The sequence below is a fragment of the Anomaloglossus baeobatrachus genome, chromosome 5 (assembly GCF_048569485.1).
Source record: "Anomaloglossus baeobatrachus isolate aAnoBae1 chromosome 5, aAnoBae1.hap1, whole genome shotgun sequence".
NCBI classification, from domain to species: domain Eukaryota; kingdom Metazoa; phylum Chordata; class Amphibia; order Anura; family Aromobatidae; genus Anomaloglossus; species Anomaloglossus baeobatrachus.
This window is the reverse complement of record NC_134357.1, coordinates 417,807,877-417,831,241: the sequence shown is the minus strand read 5'-3', so window position 1 is coordinate 417,831,241 and position 23,365 is coordinate 417,807,877. Positions and strand designations below refer to the sequence as shown.

General features: G+C 45.4%; 1 protein-coding gene across 2 annotated transcripts in view; it reads left to right on the top strand.

The window, feature by feature from the left end:
* MRC2 (mannose receptor C-type 2) overlaps positions 1-23,365 on the top strand; it is a 166,809-nt gene that overhangs the window by 68,183 nt on the left and 75,261 nt on the right. For both annotated transcript variants that reach the window (XM_075350287.1, XM_075350286.1), the window contains exons 6-10: positions 10-147; positions 13,657-13,848; positions 14,731-14,885; positions 15,835-15,945; positions 17,889-18,004. In XM_075350287.1, the coding sequence (XP_075206402.1) occupies positions 10-147; positions 13,657-13,848; positions 14,731-14,885; positions 15,835-15,945; positions 17,889-18,004 (712 nt within the window). The remainder of the gene's footprint in view (positions 1-9; positions 148-13,656; positions 13,849-14,730; positions 14,886-15,834; positions 15,946-17,888; positions 18,005-23,365) is intronic.

Below are 23,365 nucleotides of genomic sequence, written 5' to 3'. Positions count from 1 at the left end.
CTTTTCTAGATCAGCCAAGCAATTCGGAAGAAGAAAACTGTGCAGTAATTCGTACTGAGATGTCTGGTGCCTGGCAGACCCGAAACTGCTATAATGCTCTACCCTACGTCTGCAAGAAAAGCTCCAAGAAGAATCTTCCACCTGTAGGTGAGTGATAATGGTGTCTGGTTACAATCTGTATTAACAAGAAACTTATGGTGTAATTTAGGGAAACTATCTGCAGATATAGGAATAATTTGCAGGTAAATAGTTGATCAGCGCTGCACCCTCAATTTTCAGTGCACATGGAAGGGCAGTATATAGTCAAAGCAAACCTCCTGCATGACTGCCTTAGGCTGCTTTCACACATCAGTTTTTTGGCATCAGGCACGATCCGGCGAAAAAACGGATCAGTTGCATCAGTTCCTTCAGTTTTTTGACAGATTCGGTGTGATACTGAGCATGCTCAGTTAAAAAAAAACAGATCAGGTGGCCGGATCCGTTTTTTGCCGCATTACGCCGGATCTGGCGTCCATAGGCTTCCATTATAAAACACGCCATATGGCGCCATCTTTTTTTTTGCCGGACACTAAAACATTCACTTCAACGTTTCATCCGGTCGCCGGACAAGTAAATTTTGCCGGATCCGACAAAAACCCGGATGAAACACAAGGGCATCCGGCACAATCCGGCGCTAATGAAAGTCTATGGGGCAAAAAACGGATCCGGCGGCAACAGACACCGGATCCGTTTTTTCATGTTTTTGCCGGATTGTGCCTGATGTGTGAAAGCAGCCTTACTGGAGCAGGGTCTACAGAGAGAAGGTTAACTTATATCTTCCCTTCAGCCTCACACTTCCAGTTAACGGAGCTGCACAGGGAGCGTGCTTTAATTACTTTGATTGACAGTCAGCTCTGCACACATATTCTGCAAAGAATGTTTTAGGAAGGGCTGGGGAGTGATAATATAGCTCCCCTGAGCCACTCAGGGCACTACAAGGAACTGCATGCTCTTGGGGATGCAGGACCTACCCCCTGGGATCTGTAGTACCAGTGCCGATACCACCAAAGCACAACCAAAATCCTAGTTCTCCACTCCACACTGGGCATAGAGGGTTAACCATGTAAGGGGATGGTCGCCATGGATAGGAACGAGTCCCTGGGATTAGCCAGCCTAGTGGGAGGGGTCAGCAGTCAGGGAGCCTAGAGAAGTGTGGCACACAGAGAGGTGTGCGGACGTGCCTGAGCTGGGCCCGTGCAACGGTGACCCCCGTGGGCACGGGAGAGAGGTCGCCAAGTCGAGTACCGGAGATACCGCTGGGACCGAAGCACGCACGGGGCACAGGGCTCTAGATCAGGCGCCAGTTCTACACAGCTTGATAAATACCTGCCCCGTGAGGACACCTTCAGGGACTTCACTAAACCAAATAATCCGGGGGCATCAGCAGTAAACTAGGATCGGGGTTCGGACACTTACCTTCCCACAGGGTCCGCACTGCCCACCGTATGGGTCTGAGTGAGTAGAGACTGTTAAAGACAACCTGGTGTGGTCTCCGTTATTACACCGTTACATCTAGAAGGCACGGCCCTCCCTGCGGAGGGCCTAACACCATTGCTGCAACCACCACCAGCCGTGGGAGTACCCACATTCAGCAGCGGCGGTTCCCCATCCTAAACCGCAACCCGAAGGTGGCGCCACATGAACATTAAGGGGTACTTTACAAGCTGCAACATCGCTACCGATATATCATCAGAGTCATGTCGTTAGTGACGCACATGCAGCGCCGGTAACGACATCGCAGCGTGTAACACTAATGAGCGACCTTAAACGATCGCCAAAGAGACAAAAATCATTGGTTTTGGAGAGGTCGTCCAAACACCAAAAATCGTTGTCTCGTACGTAGCGATGTTGTTCGTCGTTCCTGCGGCATCACACATCGCTATGTATGACACCGCATGAGCGACGAACATCTCCTTACCTGCCTCTACCGGCAATGCAGAAGGAAGGAGGTGGGTGGGATGTTACGTCCCGCTCATCTCCGCCCCTCCACTTGTATTGGCTGGCCGCTTACTGATGCCGCAGTGACGTCGCTATGACGCAGAACGCACCTCCCCCTTGAGGGAGGGATTGTTTGGCGGTCACAGCGACGTCGCTGACTAGCGATGTCGTAGCGTGTAAAGTACCCCTAACTCTTATCTCCCCTGTAAATATCCCCTTTTACAAAAGAAGCTCCAGGGCACGGGACCGGGCAACGGCCACCAGAGTGACATTCCCATTTGCAACCGCCAGGGACCGAGTACCCCTTCCTTGGGCGCGACAATTACAGCACCCTCACTTTCCTCAATTTCCTGCAGAGTATCCCTAGATCTGCAGGTAAATGGCGTTTCTCAACTTGATATTTTCCCTTTAATGACATGTAAATGGACTCTACAAGTTAAAAGAAAAAAAAAAGTTAGCAACACCTTTACCCTCTTATTTTCCACATCCCAAAAATAAAATGCATCTTTCCTGTCTTCATCAATCTTCAGGCAACATTTATAGAGCTGCGGCTGCTGAGTAGATTGATATAAAGTTTCGCAGGACAGGGTTCCATGTTACTTGTATTTTGTTATTGTACCCCTTAATCAAACTCCACATGCACACTCGATTCTTGCAATCATGCATATGTGTTCTCACGGGAGACTGGGGGATATTTCTCCCAAAAATTTCTTGCAGCATTTTCCTTAATGTGTATGAACATCTTAGAGAGAAACCATCACCACAAACTGGCTATTAGTTTTATTTTTAAAAATTGCTCTGTAAAAATTAAATATTTTTCTAAATATAAGTCATTAAAAAAAAATACTACATAGCTGCTAGGTGTCTTATTGCTCTGCACTAGAAGCGGACCAATCCCCCATCATACCAGAATTTGGTGTGCAGAATTTCTGACGTACGCAGGAGTATTTGTCTGCCATTCTTAATGCAGGTGTGGAATTATTTGAAAACATTTGGGCTCCTTTGGACTATTTTTGGGCAACAATATATTTCCCCTTCCATCCCTTTCTTTCCTTGTATGTCTGTTTTCACTTGTTCTGTGGAAGCTTTTGATTTAGATGTAGGTTGATGAAGAGGAGTTACCTTATGACATTATTTAGGGTTCCCTGGTGGGAATAACATTTTGGACTGCCCTACGATTATGTTAGCCTTGTCATCTTAATTTTTTGGGAACTACACTACAGTTGAAAAGTTTAGGGTCAATTAGATAGTTCCTTATTTTTAAAAGGAAAAAAGCCCATTTTTTTTTCAATGAAGCGAATAATAAATTAAATAAAAATACACTCTATACATTGTTAATGTGGTAAATGATTATTCTAGCTTCAAACATCTGGTTTTTAATGCAATATCTACATGGGTGTATAGAGGCGTATTTCTAACAACCACCACTGCAGTGGTCTAATGGTACATTGTGTTTGCTAACTGTGTTAGAATGCTAATGGATGTTTAGAAATTCCTTGAAAAACCTTGTGCAAGTATGTTAGCACAGCTGAAAACAGTTTTACAGATTAGAGAAGCTATAAAACTGACCTTCCTTTGAGCTAGTTGAGAATCTGGAGCATTACATTTGTTGGTTCGATTAAACTCTCAAAATGTCCAGAAAAAAGAACTTTCATGTGAAACTCGGCAGTCTATTCTTGTTCTTAGAAATGAACGATATTCCTTGCGAGAAATTGCCAAGAAACTGAAGATTTCCTACAACGGTGTGTACTACTCTCTTCAGAGGAGAGCACAAACAGGCTCTAACCAGAGTAGAAAGAGAATTGGGAGGCCCTGCTGCACAACTGAGCAACAAGACAAGTACATTAGAGTCTCTAGTTTGAGAAATCGACGCCTCACAGGTCCTCATCTGGCAGCTTCATTAAATAGCACACGCAAAACGCCAGTGTCAACATCTACAGTGAAGAGGCGACTCCGGGATGCTGGCTTTCAGGGCAGAGTGGCAAAGAAAAAGCCATATCTGAGCTAATAAAAGGAATAGATTATTATGGGCAAAAGAACACAGACATTGGACAGAGGAAGAATGGAAAAAAGTGTTATGGACAGACAAATTGAAGTTTCAGGTGTTTGGATCACACAGAAGAACATTTGTGAGATGCAGAACTACCGAAAAGATGATGGAAGAGTGTCTGACGCCATCTGTCAAGCATGGTGGAGGTAATGTGATAGTTTGGGGTTTCTTTGATGCTGGTAAAGTGGGAGATTTGTACAATATAAAAGGGATTTTGAACAAGGAAGGCTATCATTCCATTTTGAAACGCCTGGCCATACCCTGTGGACAGCGCTTGATTGGAGCCAATTTCATACTACAACAGGACAATGACCCAAAGCACACCTCCAGATTATGCATGAACTATTTAGGGAAGAAGCAGGCAGCTGGTATTCTATCAGTATGATTTTTCATGGAAAAGACAAGATTGTCTTGGTTACCCCAAACTTTTGAACTGTAGTGTATGTGGTTGGCCAGGGTAGTCCTGATAAAACATATTGTATGCAACACTATGATTCCCTTATGTGATAATATCATTAACTCTTTATACATAATACTATTATACACTGACGACTGAGGACGTAACGGTATGTCCTAAATCATGAAGTTGGAATCACTGCTGGCTGCTGCGGTGAGCCAGCGGTAATCCTTACACATGTCTGCTGATTTGTACAGCAGACATGTGGACCTCGCAGGTGCAAGTGGATCCGCAATCTACCCGCGCCTGTTAACCCCTTAAATCGCTCTGTCAAAATGTGACAGTACGATTTAAATGCCCTCAGCAGGGAACACGCCTTTCCTCGCCGCTATCGGAGGCCCCATGACGCGATCACCGGGAGCCGATGGTTGTCATGGTAGCAACAGGTCATGTGATGACTCCAGCTTTTGCCAACAAATCTGAGAGCAGAATAATGTAGGGGCAGAGATCCTGATTACAGAGGCGTTTCACTTACTGGGCTGCTTAGTGTAGTGGTGACAGATTGCCTTTAATTTATACAAAATTCTAGGGGTGTAAATTTTTTTTTTAATTTCTCAAATACTTTTTTTTTTCTAGTAATCGGACCCCTTCAATAGCAAAATGAACGTAGATTTAAATGAATATCGTGTATATTTACTTTTAATAATACACTTTAAGATTTGAGATAAAAGTCTTGCAGATTTTTTTTTGCCCTAATTGATTTATAAGATTTAAGTTATTCCCAAACTCATTAGCAAAACAAAAATGCCCGACTGCCCTGGCGCTTGTTTCTGGAATTTCTCCCAATGTTTCTTTACAGACCATTTAGGTGACTTCATGGGAAAGTCTTTCACGTTATTAAATCATGGTCCGGCCACCCAAATACTGAATTTTCAGTCTGGGCAGAATTTAGTAACTGGTACAATAATATACAACATTGCTCAGCGGGGGTTTAGTGTTTTTCTCAGTTGGCCGCTCTCATGATGGGTATAACGTCACTTTCCTTGCACCCTGCTGAGACGGCAGTCTTTAGAAAGAATCTGGAAATTCCTGTGAAGTGGAAATTCACTGAAAAATGATTCTGATAGCGGTGCCTTACAGATCATAGATTGCCATGTATATATACAGTACAGACTAAACGTTTGGACACACCACCTCATTCAAAGAGTTTTCTTTATTTTCATGACTCTGAAAATTGTAGATTCACATTGAAGGCATCAAAACTATGAATGAAAACATGTGGAATGAAATACTTAACAAAAAAGTGTGAAACAACTGAAAATATGTCATATTCTAGGTTCTTCAAAGTAGCTTTGATTACTGCATTGCACACTCTTGGCATTCTCTTGATGAGCTTCAAGAGGCAGTCACCGAAAATGGTTTTCCAACAGTCTTGAAGGAGTTCCCAGAGATGCTTAGCACTTGTTGGCCCTTTTGCCTTCACTCTGCGGGCCAGCTCACCCCAAACCCTCTCGATTGGGTTCAGGTCTGGTGACTGTGGAGGCCAGGTCATCTGGCGTAGCACCCCATCACTCTCCTTCTTAGTCAAATAGCCCTTACACAGCATGGAGGTGTGTTTGGGGTCATTGTCCTGTTGAAAAATAAATGATGGTCTAACTAAACGTAAACCGAATGGAATAGCAAACCGCTGCAAGATGCTGTGGTAGCCATGCTGGTTCAGTATGCCTTTGCCTTCAATTTTGAATAAATCCCCAACAGTGTCACCAGCAAAGCACCATCACACCTCCTCCTCCATGCTTCACAGTGGGAACCAGGCATGTAGAGTCCATCCGTTCACCTTTTCTGCGTTGCACAAAGACACGGTGGTTGGATCCAAAGATCTCAAATTTGGACTCATCAGACCAAAGCACAGATTTCCACTGGTCTAATGTCCATTCCTTGTGTTCTTTAGCCCAAACAAGCCTCTGCTGCTTGTTGCCTGTTTTTAGCAGTGGTTTCCTAGCAGCTATTTTACCATGAAGGCCTGCTGCACAAAGTCTCCTCTTAACAGTTGTTCTAGAGATGTGTCTGCTGCTAGAATTCTGTGTGGCATTGACCTAGTGTGTAATCTGAGCTGCTGTTAACCTGCGATTTCTGAGGCTGGTGACTCGGATAAACTTATCCTCCGCAACAGAGGTGACTCTTGGTCTTCCTTTCCTGGGGCGGTCCTCATGTGAGCCAGTTTCTTTGTAGAGTTTGATGGTTTTTGCCACTGCACTTGAGGACACTTTCAAAGTTTTCCCAATTTTTCGGACTGACTGACCTTCATTTCTTAAAGTAATGATGGCCACTCATTTTTCTTTACTTAGCTGCTTTTTTCTTGCCATAATACATATTCTAACAGTCTATTCAGTAGCGCTATCAGCTGTGTATCCACCAGTCTTCAGCACAACACAACTGATGGTCCCAACCCCATTTATAAGGCAAGAAATCCCACTTATTAAACCTCACAGGGCACACCTGTGAAGTGAAAACCTTTTCCGGTGACTACCTCTTGAAGCTCATCAAGAGAATGCCAAGAGTGTGCAAAGCAGTAATCAAAGCAAAAGGTGGCTACTTTGAAGAACCTAGAATATAAGACATGTTTTCAGTTGTTTCACACTTTTTTGTTAAGTATTTCATTCCACATGTGTTAATTCATAGTTTTGATGCCTTCAATGTGAATCTACAATTTTCAGAGTCATGAAAATAAAGAAAATTCTTTGAATGAGAAGGTGTGCCCAAACTTTTGGTCTGTACTGTACTTTTTTCTAGGTAGCCATAAATATAGTAAATGCAGTATTAAAGAAAAAAAATTCCTAACGGAAGATGATGCTTCCTTATGTCATATTTTTATGTGACAAATTCTATATTGTACCGCTCCTGCTGCAGCATGATAGACTGAAGGCATTTACAGCAATGTCTATGGAGTAGTAGAAGACCTAGTCTATATGACGTGACTCTTAGTGATGAGCGAGCACTACCATGCTCAGGTGCTCGGTACTTGTAACTAGCAGTCGGATGCTCGGATAGGCACAACTCGTGTATCGAGTATAATGGAAGATCTTCTAGAAAAATGCTCAAAATCTCCATTGACTTCCATTATACTCGGCACATGAGTCGTGCCCCTCGGAGTGTCCGACTGCTCGTTATGAGTACTGAGCACCCGACCATGGTAGTGCTCACTCCTCACTAATGATTATATCACTGTGCACAACCCATAAGCTGCTGTTCCTCTATATCTGCATATATGGGTAACGTAGACAGATTGTTCACTAACTGTGCAGATAAGAACATTTTCAGAAAAGTATAGCATCATCTGTACTGACCTGTCATCAGGTCAGTACAGGTGATGCTATAGCTATAGGTCCATGCCAATTAATGCAAAAAAAAACAAGAGAAGTCATTACTTTTTAAATATGCAATACACTTATTGTGAACTAAAAACACATGGGCTGTCACTTCCCTGCTGACAGACACCCCTTTCCCAAAAGTCACCCGCACAGATACTCAGATAATTTTCTGTGTTCCTTACCAGCAAACCACGAAATTGATGGTTGGGGCCTAAAAGGATCATGTGATTTTCTGTTTAGTTTCCCCCAGAAAAGGCTAAAAAACCCCCATCTCTTTGCCACTATATATGAGAAGGCCGTTATAATGACCTCTAACAAGGTTCTCCCAAAGATACCTGTAGCACCCCTGAACCACTCAGGGCACTACTAGGTACTGCATCTTCACTGGGATGCAGGGCCTACCCCCAGGGACCTGGAACACCAGTGCCAGTGACATCTGCACACACCAAAATCACAGTTTCCACCCCACACCAGGGGTAATTGGTTTGTCAGACACAAAAGGAATGGCCACCTAGATGGCAGAGCCAGTCCAGGGGACTAGACAGCCTGGTAAAAAGGGACCGTGAGCAGTCAGCAGTAGAGAGTCAAGCAGTAGAGACGTGCCTAAAGCTGGGTCATGTAACGGTGACCCGGGGGCACAGAAGAGTGGTCACCAGGGTAGATACACCTGAGTACCACTGGCACCAGAGCACCGACGGGGCACAGGGCCTTAGGTCAGGTGTCAGCTTTCGCGGCCTGGCAAATACCTGCACAGTGAGGGAACCTTCACGTACCTCACTGACTCACAGATACAGGGGCATCAGCAGTAACGAGCGGATCAGGGTTCGGGACCACAGACCAGCTCTATAGGGTCCACACTGCCCGCCGTACGGACGAAGAGACTGCAAAAAGGACAATTGGGCCCCAAATCAGCTCCTAAATACGGGGACCCAACCACACTGAGGGTGTCGGGGTCAGAGCAACCGAGTCATCAAACTGGCACTGGAACTACAGGGACCTGAACCAGCCGTCCAAGGGCCCAGCTGTGAGTAAAGACTGTTAAATTACAATCCACGGTGTGGCCTCCCTTCTTCGGCGAAAGTCTTCACCATACATCTCCCGGGCTCAGCCCTACCTGCGGAAGGCCTGCCACCACAGCTGCCATTACCACCAGCCCTAGAGATAACCAACTCAGCAGCAGCGGTTCCACCATCTTAACCGCAACCCGCAGGTGGCGTCACACCAAGGACTTTAATCTCCCTTGTAAATACTCCCATTAAAAAGCACCCAGGACACTGAATCGGGCAACGGCCACCAAAGTGACATTCCCCAGTTATACACTGCCCGAGACCGAGTACTCCATAGCCCTGGGCGACACATACCCACTATATATATATAAAATGGGGTACCAGGAGGAGGAGACCTGACTATCTGAATATGTTGAGCACGTGTGAAGGCATTCAGGGACCACAGCAACTCGGCAAAGTGGAGACCACATAAAGTTTCAGTGAGGAGTCCCCGAGTGCTGAGGCGCATAAGCCACCAATGCTTTGTAGACTCAATACCTATTGTTACTACAAAGTAACATCAGACCAAAACTGTGCCCTGGGAGTTTCATGGCATGGGTCTCCATGACCAAGCATCTGAATGCAAGCTGTACATCACTAAGCACAGTGCTAGGCATCGAGACGACTGGTTAAGAGCACAGGACTCTGGAGCAGTGGACAAATGTATTGTAGAATGACCAATCATAGTTACATAGTTACATAGTTACTTAGGTTGAAAAAAGACCTAGGTCCATCTATTTCAACCTTCCTCCACCAGTTCTACATTTAATCACTAAGTCATTTATAACCAACAATGTTTTGTGTACTGAGGAAATCATCCAGCCCTTTTTTAAAAGCTGTTATAGTATCTGCCATTACTACCTCTTGTGGTAGTGTATTCCACAGTCTGACTGCTCTAACTGTAAAGAACCCTTTCCTATTTAGCTGTCGGAATCGCTTTTCTTCCACTCGCAGTGAGTGCCCCCTGGTCCTTAGTACTGTCTTTGGAAGAAATAAGTCATGTGCCAGTCCTTTATATTGACCACACATGTATTTATACATATAAATGAGATCTCCTCTGAGACGTCTTTTTTCTAAGCTAAACATATCTAACTTTTTCAACCTGTCATCATATGGGAGGCCTTCCATTCCTTGTAATAGTCTAGTTGCCCGCCTTTGAACTGACTCTAACTTCTGAATGTCCTTTTTAAAATGTGGAGCCCAAAACTGAATCCCATATTCCAGATGTGGCCTTACAAGTGATTTATAGAGGGGTAACAATACGTTGGGATCACGGGATCTAATCTCTCTTTTTATACACCCTAAAATCTTGTTTGCTTTAGCAGCTGCTGCTTGACATTGAGTGCTGCTGCTCAGCTTATTTGTAATGAGAATACCCAAGTCCTTCTCCTGTTCTGTAGTCCCGAGTTTACTTCCATTTAATGTATACGCAGCTATAGGATTACTCCGTCCTAGGTGCATTACTTTACATTTATCAACATTAAATCTCATTTGCCAAGTATCTGCCCATTCTGACATCTTATCCAGATCTTTTTGTAATATTGTACTATCCAGGTCAGTTTTTAATATCCTACATAGTTTTGTGTCATCGGCAAAGACTGACACTGTACTATCAATCCCATCCACAAGGTCATTAATAAAGAGAGTAAAAAGAATCGGTCCAAGTACAGATCCCTGCGGCACCCCACTGCTGACTATAGCCCATTTAGAGAATGTACCCTTTATGACTACTCTTTGTTTCCTATCTTTTAGCCAATTCCTTACCCAGTTGCATATTGTGTCCCCTAGTCCTTGCTTCTGGAGCTTTAGTATAAGGCTATTATGTGGTACAGTATCAAATGCCTTTGCAAAGTCCAAATAAATCACATCAGCTGCATTACCAATATCCAGGTTTGAACTTACCCCCCTCATAGAACCCCAACAGGTTGGTTAGACACGACTTATCTTTCATGAATCCATGCTGTTTGTCAGTTATCATATTATTTTCTGCAATATATTTTTGCATGTCATCCCTTAAAATGCCCTCAAAAACTTTGCATACTACTGATGTCAGGCTTACTGGACGGTAGTTGCCTGGATCTACCCTCTTACCTTTCTTAAATATCGGTACCACATCAGCAATCCTCCAATCCTGAGGCACCAACCCTGTTACAAGTGAGTCTAAAAAGATGAGATACAGCGGTCTGTCGATTACGGAGCTCAATTCCCTCAATATTCGTGGATGAATGCCATCTGGCCCTGGGGATTTGTCAATGTTTAATTTACTCAGACGTAGGCGTACTTCATCTTGTGTTAAATTAATTATATCGGGTGGTGGACTTTGATTTTTCACTTGTTGAATGATCCCTGGTACAGTCAGTTCCTTGGTGAATACAGATGAGAAATGCCTATTTAATATCTCAGTCTTTTGTTTGTCCTCTATAACTAACTTGTTATTATATTTTAAGGGGCCGATACTATCCTTTGTTTTCCTTTTGGCATTAATGTATTTGTAAAAGATTTTGGGATTTATTTTAATGTCATTGGCGATTTTTGTTTCAGTAGCTAATTTTGCTTGTTTGATTTCTTTTTTACATTTCCTATTGATATCTTTATACTCCTGCAATGCTATTTCTGTATTCTCAGCCTTTAAGATTTTAAATGCCCTTTGTTTTTGTTTTATTATACTTTGTACAGTCTTATTTATCCATAGTGGTTTCTTTTTATTCCTGGACATTTTATTACCAGAGGGTATACGTTTTTAACAGGACTCTAGTAGTATATCCTTAAACTTAACCCATTTATGTTCGGTATCCCCAGTTACCATGACTTTGTCCCAATCTACACATTTAAGCTCTTCCCTTAATTTGTTGAAATCAGCTTTCCTAAAATTCCAGGTTTTAGCATTCCCCCTTTGAAATGTTCTATTGAATATTATGTTGAAGCTTACCATATTATGATCGCTGGTGCCCAAGTGCTCCCGGACCTGTAGATCTGAAATTGTATCCGGTCTATTTGACAGGACCAGATCTAGCAAATTATCTCCCCTGGTCGGTTCACCTACCATCTGAGAGAGGAAATGGTCTTGAATGGTAGATAAGAACTTACAGCTTTTAGCAGAACCAGAAGATTCTATGTCCCACTGAATGTCTGGATAGTTGAAATCCCCCATAATAAGAACCCGATTATTATTATTAGCTGCCTTTTCAATTTGTTCCAGCATTTCACCATCTATTTGTTCAGGTATGTTAGGAGGCTTATAGCAAACTCCAATTAGCATTTTTCCATTATTCCCCTCCCCATGTACATTTACCCATACTGACTCTACATTGTTGCTGTTCCCCTCAATGTCATCATACAACACAGGTTTTAGGTTAGATTTAATAAATATACACACCCCACCACCTTTTTGGCCTTTCCTGTCCTTCCTAAATGTACTATAACCCTGTATGTTTGTCACCCAGTCATGGCTTTCATCCAGCCAGGTTTCCGTAATGCCCACCACATCATAATCCATGGTTGACATAAGAGTCTCCAATTCATTCATTTTGTTTGCAAGACTTCTTGCATTTGCCAGTAGACATTTAATCCTATTAACACCTTTATTACTCCTAGCCTCCCTACGTTCCTTGCATGTCCCATCCCCCCCTAATCCTTCATTGACCCCTACCGTCTCCCTGTCTCTATCTGCTCTATCTATCTATCATGCTATTCTATCTGGTGTCTGATGGATAAGTCTAGGTTTGGTGAATACAAGGAGAACGTTACCTGCCTGACTGCATTGTACCAGCTGTAAAATTTGGTGGGGGAGAAATAATGCTATGGAACTGAATTTCAGGGATTGGTCTAAACCGTTACTTCTAGTTAAGGGAAAGCTTAATATTTCAGCATTCCAAGATATTTTGGACAATGGTAGTTTTCCAACTTTGTTGGAACAGTTTGGGGACCCTATTTTGTCCCCTCACCATGACTGTGCCCAGTGTTCAAAGCAGGGTCCTTAAAGACATGGCTGGGTGAGTTTGATGTGAAAAAACATAACAGGCCATAGATTCCTGACCTCAATTCCATCCCATATAGATTGTGAGCCCGGCTTTTCATCCAACATGATCTCTGATCTCACAAATGCTCTTCACAATGGATGGGCAACAATCCCCACAGATATGGTGGCTCAGCAGTTAGCACTGCAGTCCTGGGGTCCTTAGTTAAAATCCCACCAAGGACAACATCTGCAAGGAGCTTTGTATGCTCTCCCCAAGATCGCGTGGGTTTCTTCTGGGTTCTCCAGCTTCCTCCCAAACTTCAAAGACATAATGGCAGGGAATTCAGATTGTGAGCTCCTATGGGGACCATGGTGATCACATCTGTAAAGCGCTGCAAAATTATTAGCACCTCAAAGTAAGTAAAATAAATTTAAAAAAATAAATACTTGGAAAATTTTGTAAAAACTCTTCAGAGAATAATGGAAGCTGTTGTAGCTGTAAACGGGGGAACCCACTCCATATTTTTGCTTGTGGATTTATATAAACTCTTGTTGGTGCAATGTGGAGGGTCACAATATTTTTGTTCACATAATGTCAGTACTGCAGGGGGCACGCAGGTCTTAGAACATTTTTTGATTTCTATGAACGTGCACGAAGCATCATTCACTGTGACTGACAAGTCACTATATTGATCCAGTAGACAACTGACATCCGATTTTTCAGTCTATATTATATTTTATCTTGTTTAAAGATCTGAAGTAATGACTGCGATAAAATGTTATTTCCGGCCAGTAAAGCTACCTTGGTGTTAGTGATACTTGTCACCTTTGATAAACTGTCTTCCTTTTTGCCGCAGAGCCCGTGGTGGAGCCAGATGTTGTAAAGTGTGATTCTGGATGGCAGAGTTATGGCACAAACTGCTACCGTCTAACTAATGAGAAAAAGAGCTGGCAGGAAGCAAAAAAGACATGTGTGCGTAGTGAGGGCAACCTGGTCAGCATCCACAACCTGCTGGAGCTGGAGTTCGTTACCAAGCAGATAAAACAAGGTAAAATATCTGGAAGCTATCCCAGTGACTATATCTAGTCTGTTGATTTACGTGTTTCCAAAATTACATTATCCATTCCTCAAAAGGATTTTCACATTTTTACATTGGTTGTTCACTTTTTTGGACATTTTTGTTTTCTTAAATCAATGTAATTTGGGCTCAAAGTTATTTTTTTTTTTTTTGCAATCTGGTTCTATTAAAAATTTTATAGCCTTTGTATTGCAGAACGGGTTAAGCAAGAATCCATCGAGGATCTCATTCTGTTTTACGGGAGAGTTTGTTACTGTTAGATCTGTCATTTTTTGAGCTTCTTTTAGCTGATTTGTGACCACATCAAACTTGAATGTGTTGGGAAACAAAATGCCTATGAAAACCAAATGGTGCAAAATTTAGTATGAAACCCAATTGCAATAATCCTTTGGCACCAAATACATGCATCTAAGTAAAGAAATCGAAACCTAAGTAAACTAAGTTTCAATTTCTAAGTAAAGAATTCGAAAATGAAAACATTTTCCCCAAAAAGTGAGCAACCCCTTTAACTTCAGGTCAACGATAACCTATCAGATTCCTAGGGTAAGAGTCAACCAGGTATGTGTTTTCCTAAAAGCAGCAAGAAAAATTAAGCATTACATGGTGGTTATTTAGATTGATAGCCATTAATGTAATACATGGATGACTCAAGTCCATTGGAGCAAGAACCACTGATTTTCATCATCTTTGCCTCATTTTCTGGGATTCCAGATAGGGGGCATAACTTTAGAACCTCTATGTGCCCTAACCAGGCAAAGTAGTAGGGATTTCCCTGACACGACAATGATTTAACAGAGAAGAAGCACCCAGATCAGAGTTTATCCAGGATTAATAACATACTTTTGCTTTCAGATGTAGAAGAGCTCTGGATCGGACTGAATGATATCAAGCACCAGATGAATTTTGAGTGGTCAGACGGCAGTGCCGTCACTTTTACATCATGGCATCCCTTTGAACCCAATAACTTTCGGGATAGCATGGAGGACTGTGTTACTATCTGGGGACCGGTGAGAAAAGGATTTTTATTTGATAGAAAAAATAGCTTTCCTTGTGACTGTTAATTCCAGATTTTTTATTAAAGCCAAATCCAAACCATTGCATTTATATGGAAATAGTTTGTGCCTCCTAATTAAGGACTACTGCCAATATCTGATCTTAAAGTAGGTGGTATATGATTAGAAAAAACAAAACAACATAGCTGCTATTTCACCCAAACAGCGTCACACTTATCGTTTGGTTATGTCTGGTATTGCAGTTTAGCTCTATCAAAGAGTCTGAGCTGCAATACCAATCGGAGAGTGTGAGCTGCAATACCAATCGAAGAGTGTGAGCTGCAATACCAATCGAAGAGTGTGAGCTGCAATACCAATCGAAGAGTGTGAGCTGCAATACCAATCGAAGAGTGTGAGCTGCAATACCAATCGAAGAGTCTGAGCTGCAATACCAATCGAAGAGTGTGAGCTGCAATACCAATCGGAGAGTGTGAGCTGCAATACCAATCGGAGAGTGTGAGCTGCAATACCAATCGGAGAGTGTGAGCTGCAATACCAATCGGAGAGTCTGAGCTACAATACCAATCGGAGAGTCTGAGCTGCAATACCAATCGAAGAGTGTGAGCTGCAATACCACATACAACCTGTGGACAGGTGTGGCATTGTTTTTGAAAGAAAGCATCCATGTTCTAGAATGCTTTATACCATATCTGCAGTTTTATGAAATGTTCGCACCCTGGCATCATTTTCTGTTGTGTGTAATGATGTGTTGAAAGGTATAAATAGTTTATGGGCTATTTGCAATGCACACATAAATGACTTTCTGCTTGGCTCCTTCTGCACACGACCACTGGAGGCGCTATACAGTTACTTTGTTCTCAGGGGGGCTTGAATAAAGGCCAAAATCAATATAATATCTCACCAGTTGTCACAGCCTGATGATCTTGAATATTTCTTTTTACAGGAGGGTAAATGGAATGACAGCCCATGTAATCAGACCAGGCCGTTTATCTGCAAGAAGCCTGGACAACCCACACAGGGGACCACTGAGGACCACCAGGGTCCCTGCCAAAAGGTACAAACAGGAATGCTACTATTTATTATTATAAAGAGGTATTCCAGTCTCTAAATTGCATGCATTGTTCACTGGCAGATAAAAATAAATCTCGCAGTAAGATTCGCTTCAGATGAATCTCCCATCCCCCGAATGACCAGGAAACAAGCCATTTTTCTAAGTAAACAGCTGTTTTAAAAGTATTGTGGCTGTTTTCACACATCGGCACATGTGGAGACCTTGTGAACATCCTTTTCTAAAACCACGGACAAGAATGTGCAGTTATTCCTCCTCTCCTGATACTATTCACATCCACTTACAACCGAGCACATAAGATCCGACTCGCTGTCCCTGGTTGGATTCTCTGAAATTGAGGACAGGGTCTCGGCTTGTGCAGCCCACCGCTTCAGAGCGGACAAGTTGTTTTATTTTGTCTTCTTCACATCACACTTCCAGCACTCAATGGGCTTTTACCCAGGCCGAATCCATCAGTGTATAGCATTAACGACTAGAGATGAGCGAATCGATCCACTAAGGATCAAGTTTGAGTTGAATTTCCTGAAATTTACATTTCCACACAAATTCAAATACTTTACAATTCAATTTGCAAGGATCAAAAAAAAGATTTCCGGCTGATACTTTGGTGTACAGGGCCATCAAATGGTAAAAATAGCAAACTAATACCTCACCTCTCCAGCCACCCTGCTGCCTCATGCCCGTACCCAATTTGTTCCTTTCTGCCATCATGGCCTGCATCACCATCCTCTTTTCTATAGGCAAGGACTTCCGGTCACGACCAGGCTTCAAGGGTCACTGCGCTCAGTAAGGCTGCGCAGTTGTAACGCTACAACATGCGCTACAATTCTTAAAGGTGCAGTGACTGGGACGGAAGTCCTGAACTATAGTGAACAGGCTGGAGATGCGAGCAGTAGGTCAGCCAGAGAAGTGAGTGATGAGGTAAGTATTTTTTTTTTTTTTCATAAGAGTCCAGAGCAGGGATGTCAAATTCAAATACACAAAGGGCCAAAGTTAAAAACTTGGACAAAGTTGTGGGCCGATCTAGTTGCAGGCTCCACATAGTCCTCCATACAGATTAATGGGCCCCACCTAGCCTTCCATACAGAATAATGGGCCCTACATAGCCCTCTATACAGAATAATGGACCCTACATAGCCCTCCATACAGAATAATGGGTCCGACATTGCCCACATAGCCCTCTATATAGAATAAGGGGCCTCACAAATCCCTCCATACAGAATAATGAACCCCGCATAACCCTCCATACAGAATAGTCCTAAATACAGAATAATGAGCCCCACATAGTCCAATGTAAAGAATAATGAATCCCACATAGCCCTCCATACAGAATAATGAGCCCCACATAGCTCTGCATACAGAATAATGGGCCCAACATAGCTCTGCATACAGAATAATGGGCCCCTCATAGCCCTCCATACAGAATAATGCACCCCTCATAGCCCTCCATACAGAATATTGGGCCCCACATAGTCCTCCATACAGAATAAAGGGCCTCACATTGCACTCCATTCAGAATAATGGACCATACATTGCCCTCCATGCAGAATAATGGGCCCTACATTAGCTTCCATACAGAATAATGTGCCCCACATAGTCCTCTATACAGATTAATGGGCCCTTCATAGCCCTCCAAACAAAATAATGGGCCCTACATAGCCCTCCATACAGAATAATGAGCCCCCCCATAGCTATCCATATAGAATAATGAGCCCATATAGTCCTCCATACAGAATAATGGGCCCTACATAGCCCTCCTTATAGAACAATGGGCCCCACATAACCCTCCATACAGAATAATGGGTCCCACATAGCCCTACATACAAAGTAATGAGCAAAATACTTGAATTGATATAATTGTAAGAATTTTCATATATTTGGAGTAGTGATCTATGTCATTTACACCATGTCCTTCCTTCCTTCTTTAGGGCTGGAACTGGCACACTCCATCTTGTTATTGGCTCAGCGATGAACAAGTGACGTACACTGAGGCTATTAAATCTTGTTCTGGCCGTTCCTCTAGACTGCTCATTATCCAGAATAGGTAGGACCTATTTCATAGTGGTGCAGAATAATAAAGCTATGTGCACAAGTGAAACGCCCACGCCGGGGCTTGCAGGGCTCGCACGGTCACCGGGCCGGTGGTATTCGGGGTCAGGCTGTGAGTGACCCGACCCGGCTTCCGTGACCCCCGGCGGGTTTCAATAAAAGGAAAGTCCGACCGCCAGTCTGGTATTACAAGGGGGGACGGAAGGAGGGCAACGGGGTCCCTGGGGGGGCTTGCCATCGCTCTTCCCCAGGAAACGGTATGGGACGGGGACGGGGGTGCTTGCAGCGCCACCCGTGGTTTGCGGCCAGGTGTTAAGCCGCCGCTGCGCGGTCTCTCTCCGGGGCAGGTGTTACGGGCAGCCGGATGGAATCGCTCCCCACGGGTGGAGCGGGGGAGCCCCGGGAGGTTAATGAGACCCAGGGAAACAGTCCTCAGGGACACCGGGGGCACAGGGCGGCGGCATTACTCACAGCAGTCATGGTGTGTGGTTCCAGTTGTTCTTTATTTAAAGTCTGTTTCACATCGCACCCGGGTGCTGGTCCTCGCCGCCTGTAGCCTTTGGTCGGTCCCAGGCAGGTAGGAGGAAGGGGTGTCCGGTGAGGTGTTCTGGGGGTCTCTCCCTTTCGGTGCGTTAGTGCCGTCCCCGTGGCATAGAGCATCTTGGGAACTCGCCGCCTCTCTGTCTCTCTCATCCCCGGTAGCGTACACCACCAACCACCACCGGGTACAACTTTCTCCAGGGAGCCCCAGTCCTCAGCTCCATTCCCCTCCTCTAGGTGTTATCAGCCCTGGTCTCGTGGCATCTCCTCAACAGGAGCTGTTCTCTGGACGTCTGCTCTCCCTTGCAGCCCCTGACGTTCTGCCTAAACTTCTGTGTGCTCTGCACTAAACTCACTCCTTCAGGCCCCCCTCCCCTTGGTTGTCATGGGGACCTGCCTGTGTCCAGCCACCTGCTCATTAATGAGACAGGATGAGTCATGGACTCAGAACAAACTTCATGCTGCAAATGCTGTTAAAGGGGTGGTTCACCCATTTTTTTTATTTTCTGTCGAAGTTCTACTTACAATTCTAGGTATTTTCTCCATTGGCTTGTATTTCCATTTCTGGCACTGAGCGGCGCTATGCTGCACGCTCAGTGCCTGTCACATGACCCCCTGGAGCTGTGGCCGCCGGCATCCTCTGACGTCCCGGCATTTCCGGGCTCTCAAACAAGACGGGTACGTCACAGGATGCCGGCGCCACTCAGATTGAGTGACAGGGCTGTGGGCGGTGACTACCGCACGTCACAGCTCAGCATCGAGGGGAGGATCCGGAGGACGTCAGTGTGTGGAGCCGGCGTCCTGCAGATGGTGAGGCTGAGGCACGGGGCGCCAGTGTGCAGTGCAGGGGGGGGTCTTCAGCTGAATCCCCCCCTGCACGTAAGTATGTGCTCACACTCTCCACCCGCCCGCTCTGCTGCGATGTCAGGAGAGCGGCCGGTGTCGGGCAGTGTGATCATCTGCTCCTCCCAGCAGCAAGACACTGACAGGCATGTCACCGCTGTGCTCTGCCATCTGTCCTGCTGCATGGGACCAACTGTCTGCACTCTGTCACCTGCACCACAAGTCACAGAGTGGAGACAGTTGGTGACAGAGCACCTCTTCCCCCCCTCTTCTTTCCCCACTCTCTTCTCCCCCCTCTCTCTCTTCTCCCCCCCTCTCTCTCTTCTCCCCCCCTCTCTCTCTTCTCCCCCCCTTCCTCTCTCTCCCCCCCTCCCTCCTCCCTCTCTCTCCCCCCTCTCTCTCCGTCCCCCCTCTCTCTTCTCCCCCCCTCTCTCTCTTCTCCCCCCCTCTCTCTCGTCTCCCCCCCTCTCTCTTCTCCCCCCCTCTCTCTCGTCTCCCCCCCTCTCTCTCGTCTCCCCCCCTCTCTCTCGTCTCTCCCCACTCACTCTCTTCTCCCCCACGCTCGCTCTCTTCTCCCCCCCGCTCGCTCTCTTCTCCCCCCCGCTCGCTCTCTTCTCCCCCCCGCTCGCTCTCTTCTCCCCCCGCTCGCTCTCTTCTCCCCCCTCTCTCTCTTCTCCCCCACGCTCGCTCTCTTCTCCCCCCCCGCTCGCTCTCTTCTCCACCCCGCTCGCTCTCTTCTCCCCCCCGCTCGCTCTCTTCTCCCCCCCGCTCGCTCTCTTCTCCCCCCCTCTCGCTCTCTTCTCCCCCTCTCTCTCTTCTCCCCCCCTCTCTCTCGTCTCCCCCCCCTCTCTCTCGTCTCCCCCCCTCTCTCTCGTCTCCCCCCCTCTCTCTCGTCTCCCCCCCTCTCTCTCGTCTCCCCCCCTCGCTCTCTTCTCCCCCCCGCTCGCTCTCTTCTCCCCCCCGCTCGCTCTCTTCTCCCCCCCGCTCGCTCTCTTCTCCCCCCCGCTCGCTCTCTTCTCCCCCCCGCTCGCTCTCTTCTCCCCCCCGCTCGCTCTCTTCTCCCCCCCGCTCGCTCTCTTCTCCCCCCCTCTCTCTCTCTTCTCCCCCCCTCTCTCTCGTCTCCCCCCCTCTCTCTCTTCTCCCCCCTCTCTCTCTCTTCTCCCCCCCCTCTCTCTCTTCTCCCCCCCCTCTCTCTCTTCCCCCCCCTCTCTTCTCCCCCCCTCTCTCTCTTCTCTCCCCTCCTTTCTTCTCTCCCCCCTCTCTTCTCTCCCCCCCTCTCTCTCTTCTCCCCCGCTCGCTCTCTTCCCCCCCCCGCTCGCTCTCTTCCCCCCCCTCTCTCCTGGCATGGTCAGTACAGAAATCTCTCCATCGTGGAGGGGTGAGAGGGAGTAATAAACATGGAGTCCCTACTGTGTCTGTGTATTTATTTCTAATAAAGTATTTTTCTCTGTGTGATGTCTTTTTTTTTTTTTTTTTAAACCCTTTGTTGGAGATTCTTAATGGCCAGGTTAAACTTGGCCTGACATTAAGAATTTCGGGCTTTTTACCAGCTGGTAAAACATAGCTGGTATTAACCCCTTATTACCCAGCGTGCCACCTGCCACCAGGGCCACTGGAAGAGTTGGATACAGCGCCTGAAGATGGCGCTTCTATGAAAGCGCCATTTTCTGGGGCAGCTGTGGACTGCAATTCGCAGTGGGGGGGCCCAAAAAGTTTGGGCACCCTGCACTGTGGATTCCAATCCCCAGCTGCCTAGTTGTACCTGGCTGGACTCAAAAATTTGGTGAAGCCCACATCATTTTTTTTTTTTTTTAATTATTTCATGAAATTCATGAAAAAAAGGGCTTCTCTATATTTTTGGTTCCCAGCCGGGTACAACTAGGCAGCTGGGGGTTGGGGGCAGCCCGTAGTTGCCTGCTGTACCTGGCTAGCATACAAAAATATGGCGAAGCCCACGTCATTTTCTTAAAAACGTTTTCAGGGAAAAACCTTTATAAAAAAAAAAATGCTTCCCTGCATTTCTATTGCCAGTGAAAGTAACACCAAGCAGCGGGGGCTAGCAGCCAGTAGCTGCTTTGGTTACCCTTAGCAATAGAAAATGCAGCGGGAGCCCACAAACAATGTGATTTTTTTGTTTTTTTATTTTTAATGAATTTTTTTAAAAAAAAATCGGCATGGGCTTCGCCCATCGAGCACCAGAGCATTTTACTGCTCAATTCATCCCAAGTAATCAGATGACTCCAGTGTCGGCCGATTACTTGTTCTGTGTCCCCCTGCATCCATCGCAGCGTGTACGGGCTGTGAGGTCAGCGGAGTGGAGACAGTGACATGCTCTGCTCTGACACATAGTGTGCTGCATGTCACTATCTTTCTCCACTCTGGCACTTGTTGTGCAGGTGACCGGATGCTACATGTCACTAACTGTCTCCACTATGGGACTTGTTGTGCAGGTGAGAGTGTATACAGTTGGTACTATGCAGCAGAAATCACAGAGTGGGGCAGTTAGTGACATGTATCATCCGGTCACCTGCACAACAAGTCCCAGAGTGGAGACAGTGACATGCTCTGCTCTGACACATAGTGTGCTGCATGTCACTATCTGTCTCCACTCTGGGACTTGTTGTGCAGGTGACCGGATGATACATGTCACTAACTGCCCCACTCTGAGACTTGTTCAGGTGAGAGTGTATACAGTTGGAACAATGCAGCAGAAGTCACAGAGTGGAGCAAGTTAGTGACATGTATCATCCGGTCACCTGCACAACAAGTCCCAGAGTGGATACAGTGACATGCAGCATACTATGTGTCAGAGCAGAGCATGTCACCAACTTGCTCTGCTCTGTCACCTGCGGTGCTGCATGTCACGTTTTTGCCGCGATTTGGTGCGTTTTTTGCTGCGTTTTTGCTCACTGCGTTTTTAATCAGTGCACAATGCCATTAAAGATTGTTGATGAAAAAAATAAAAAAGGTCTGATGTCATTTCCTTATTCAAAATGTTCATTGTATGCAGGAGAGCAGACAGCAGCTGCAGAACTACAAGGCTCAGCATCCTCCATCCAGGACTGTATGCAGTTTTTTACCCAAAAAGAAAAAAAAAATGACATGGGCTTCGCCATATTTTTGTATGCTAGCCGGGTACAGCAGGCAGGTACGGGCTGCCCCCAACCCCCAGCTGCCTATTTGTACCCGGCTGGGAACCAAAAATATAGAAAAGCACTTTTTTTTTTTAATTATTTCATGAATTTCATGAAATAATTTTAAAAAAAAATGACGTGAGCTTCACCTAATTTTAGTGTCCAGCCGGGTACAACTAGGCAGCTGGGGATTGGAATCCACAGTGAAGGGTGCCCAAGCTTTCTGGGCACCCCCACTGCGAATTGCAGTCCGCAGCCACCCCGGAAAATGGCGCTTTCATAGAAGCGCCATCTTCTGGCGCTGTATCCAACTCTTCCAGCTGCCCTGATGCCGGGTGGCTAGCTAGGTAATAATGGAGTTAGGGCTAGCTGTATATTATCAGCTAGCCCTAAGCCCGAAATTCATGGTGTCACGCCAATATTAGACATGGCCACCATGAATTTCTAGTAATGATAAAAAAAAAAACACAACACACAGAAAAATATTTTTATTAGAAATAAAACACAACACAATTAGTGACTCCATCTTTATTGAAATAAAGAACCCCCCTCCGCAGTAATCCTGGGTTAGGGTCCCGCGCCGTCCAATCAGGATCCAATATCATCTGATCGGTTTGCTGGAAGGCAAAGCGATCAGATGATGTGTCAGGTTAAACTACGTGAATCACATGACACAGCAGCTGATTGTATAAAAGCCGATTATACAATCAGCTGATGCATCAGTAGAAAAAAAAAAATAAATAAATAAATACTCACGTCTGTGCTGATTACCGGCAGCTCCTGCAGCGGAGTCTGATCCTGGCCCATCGCTGCAGGAGCTGCCGGTAATCAGCTGATGA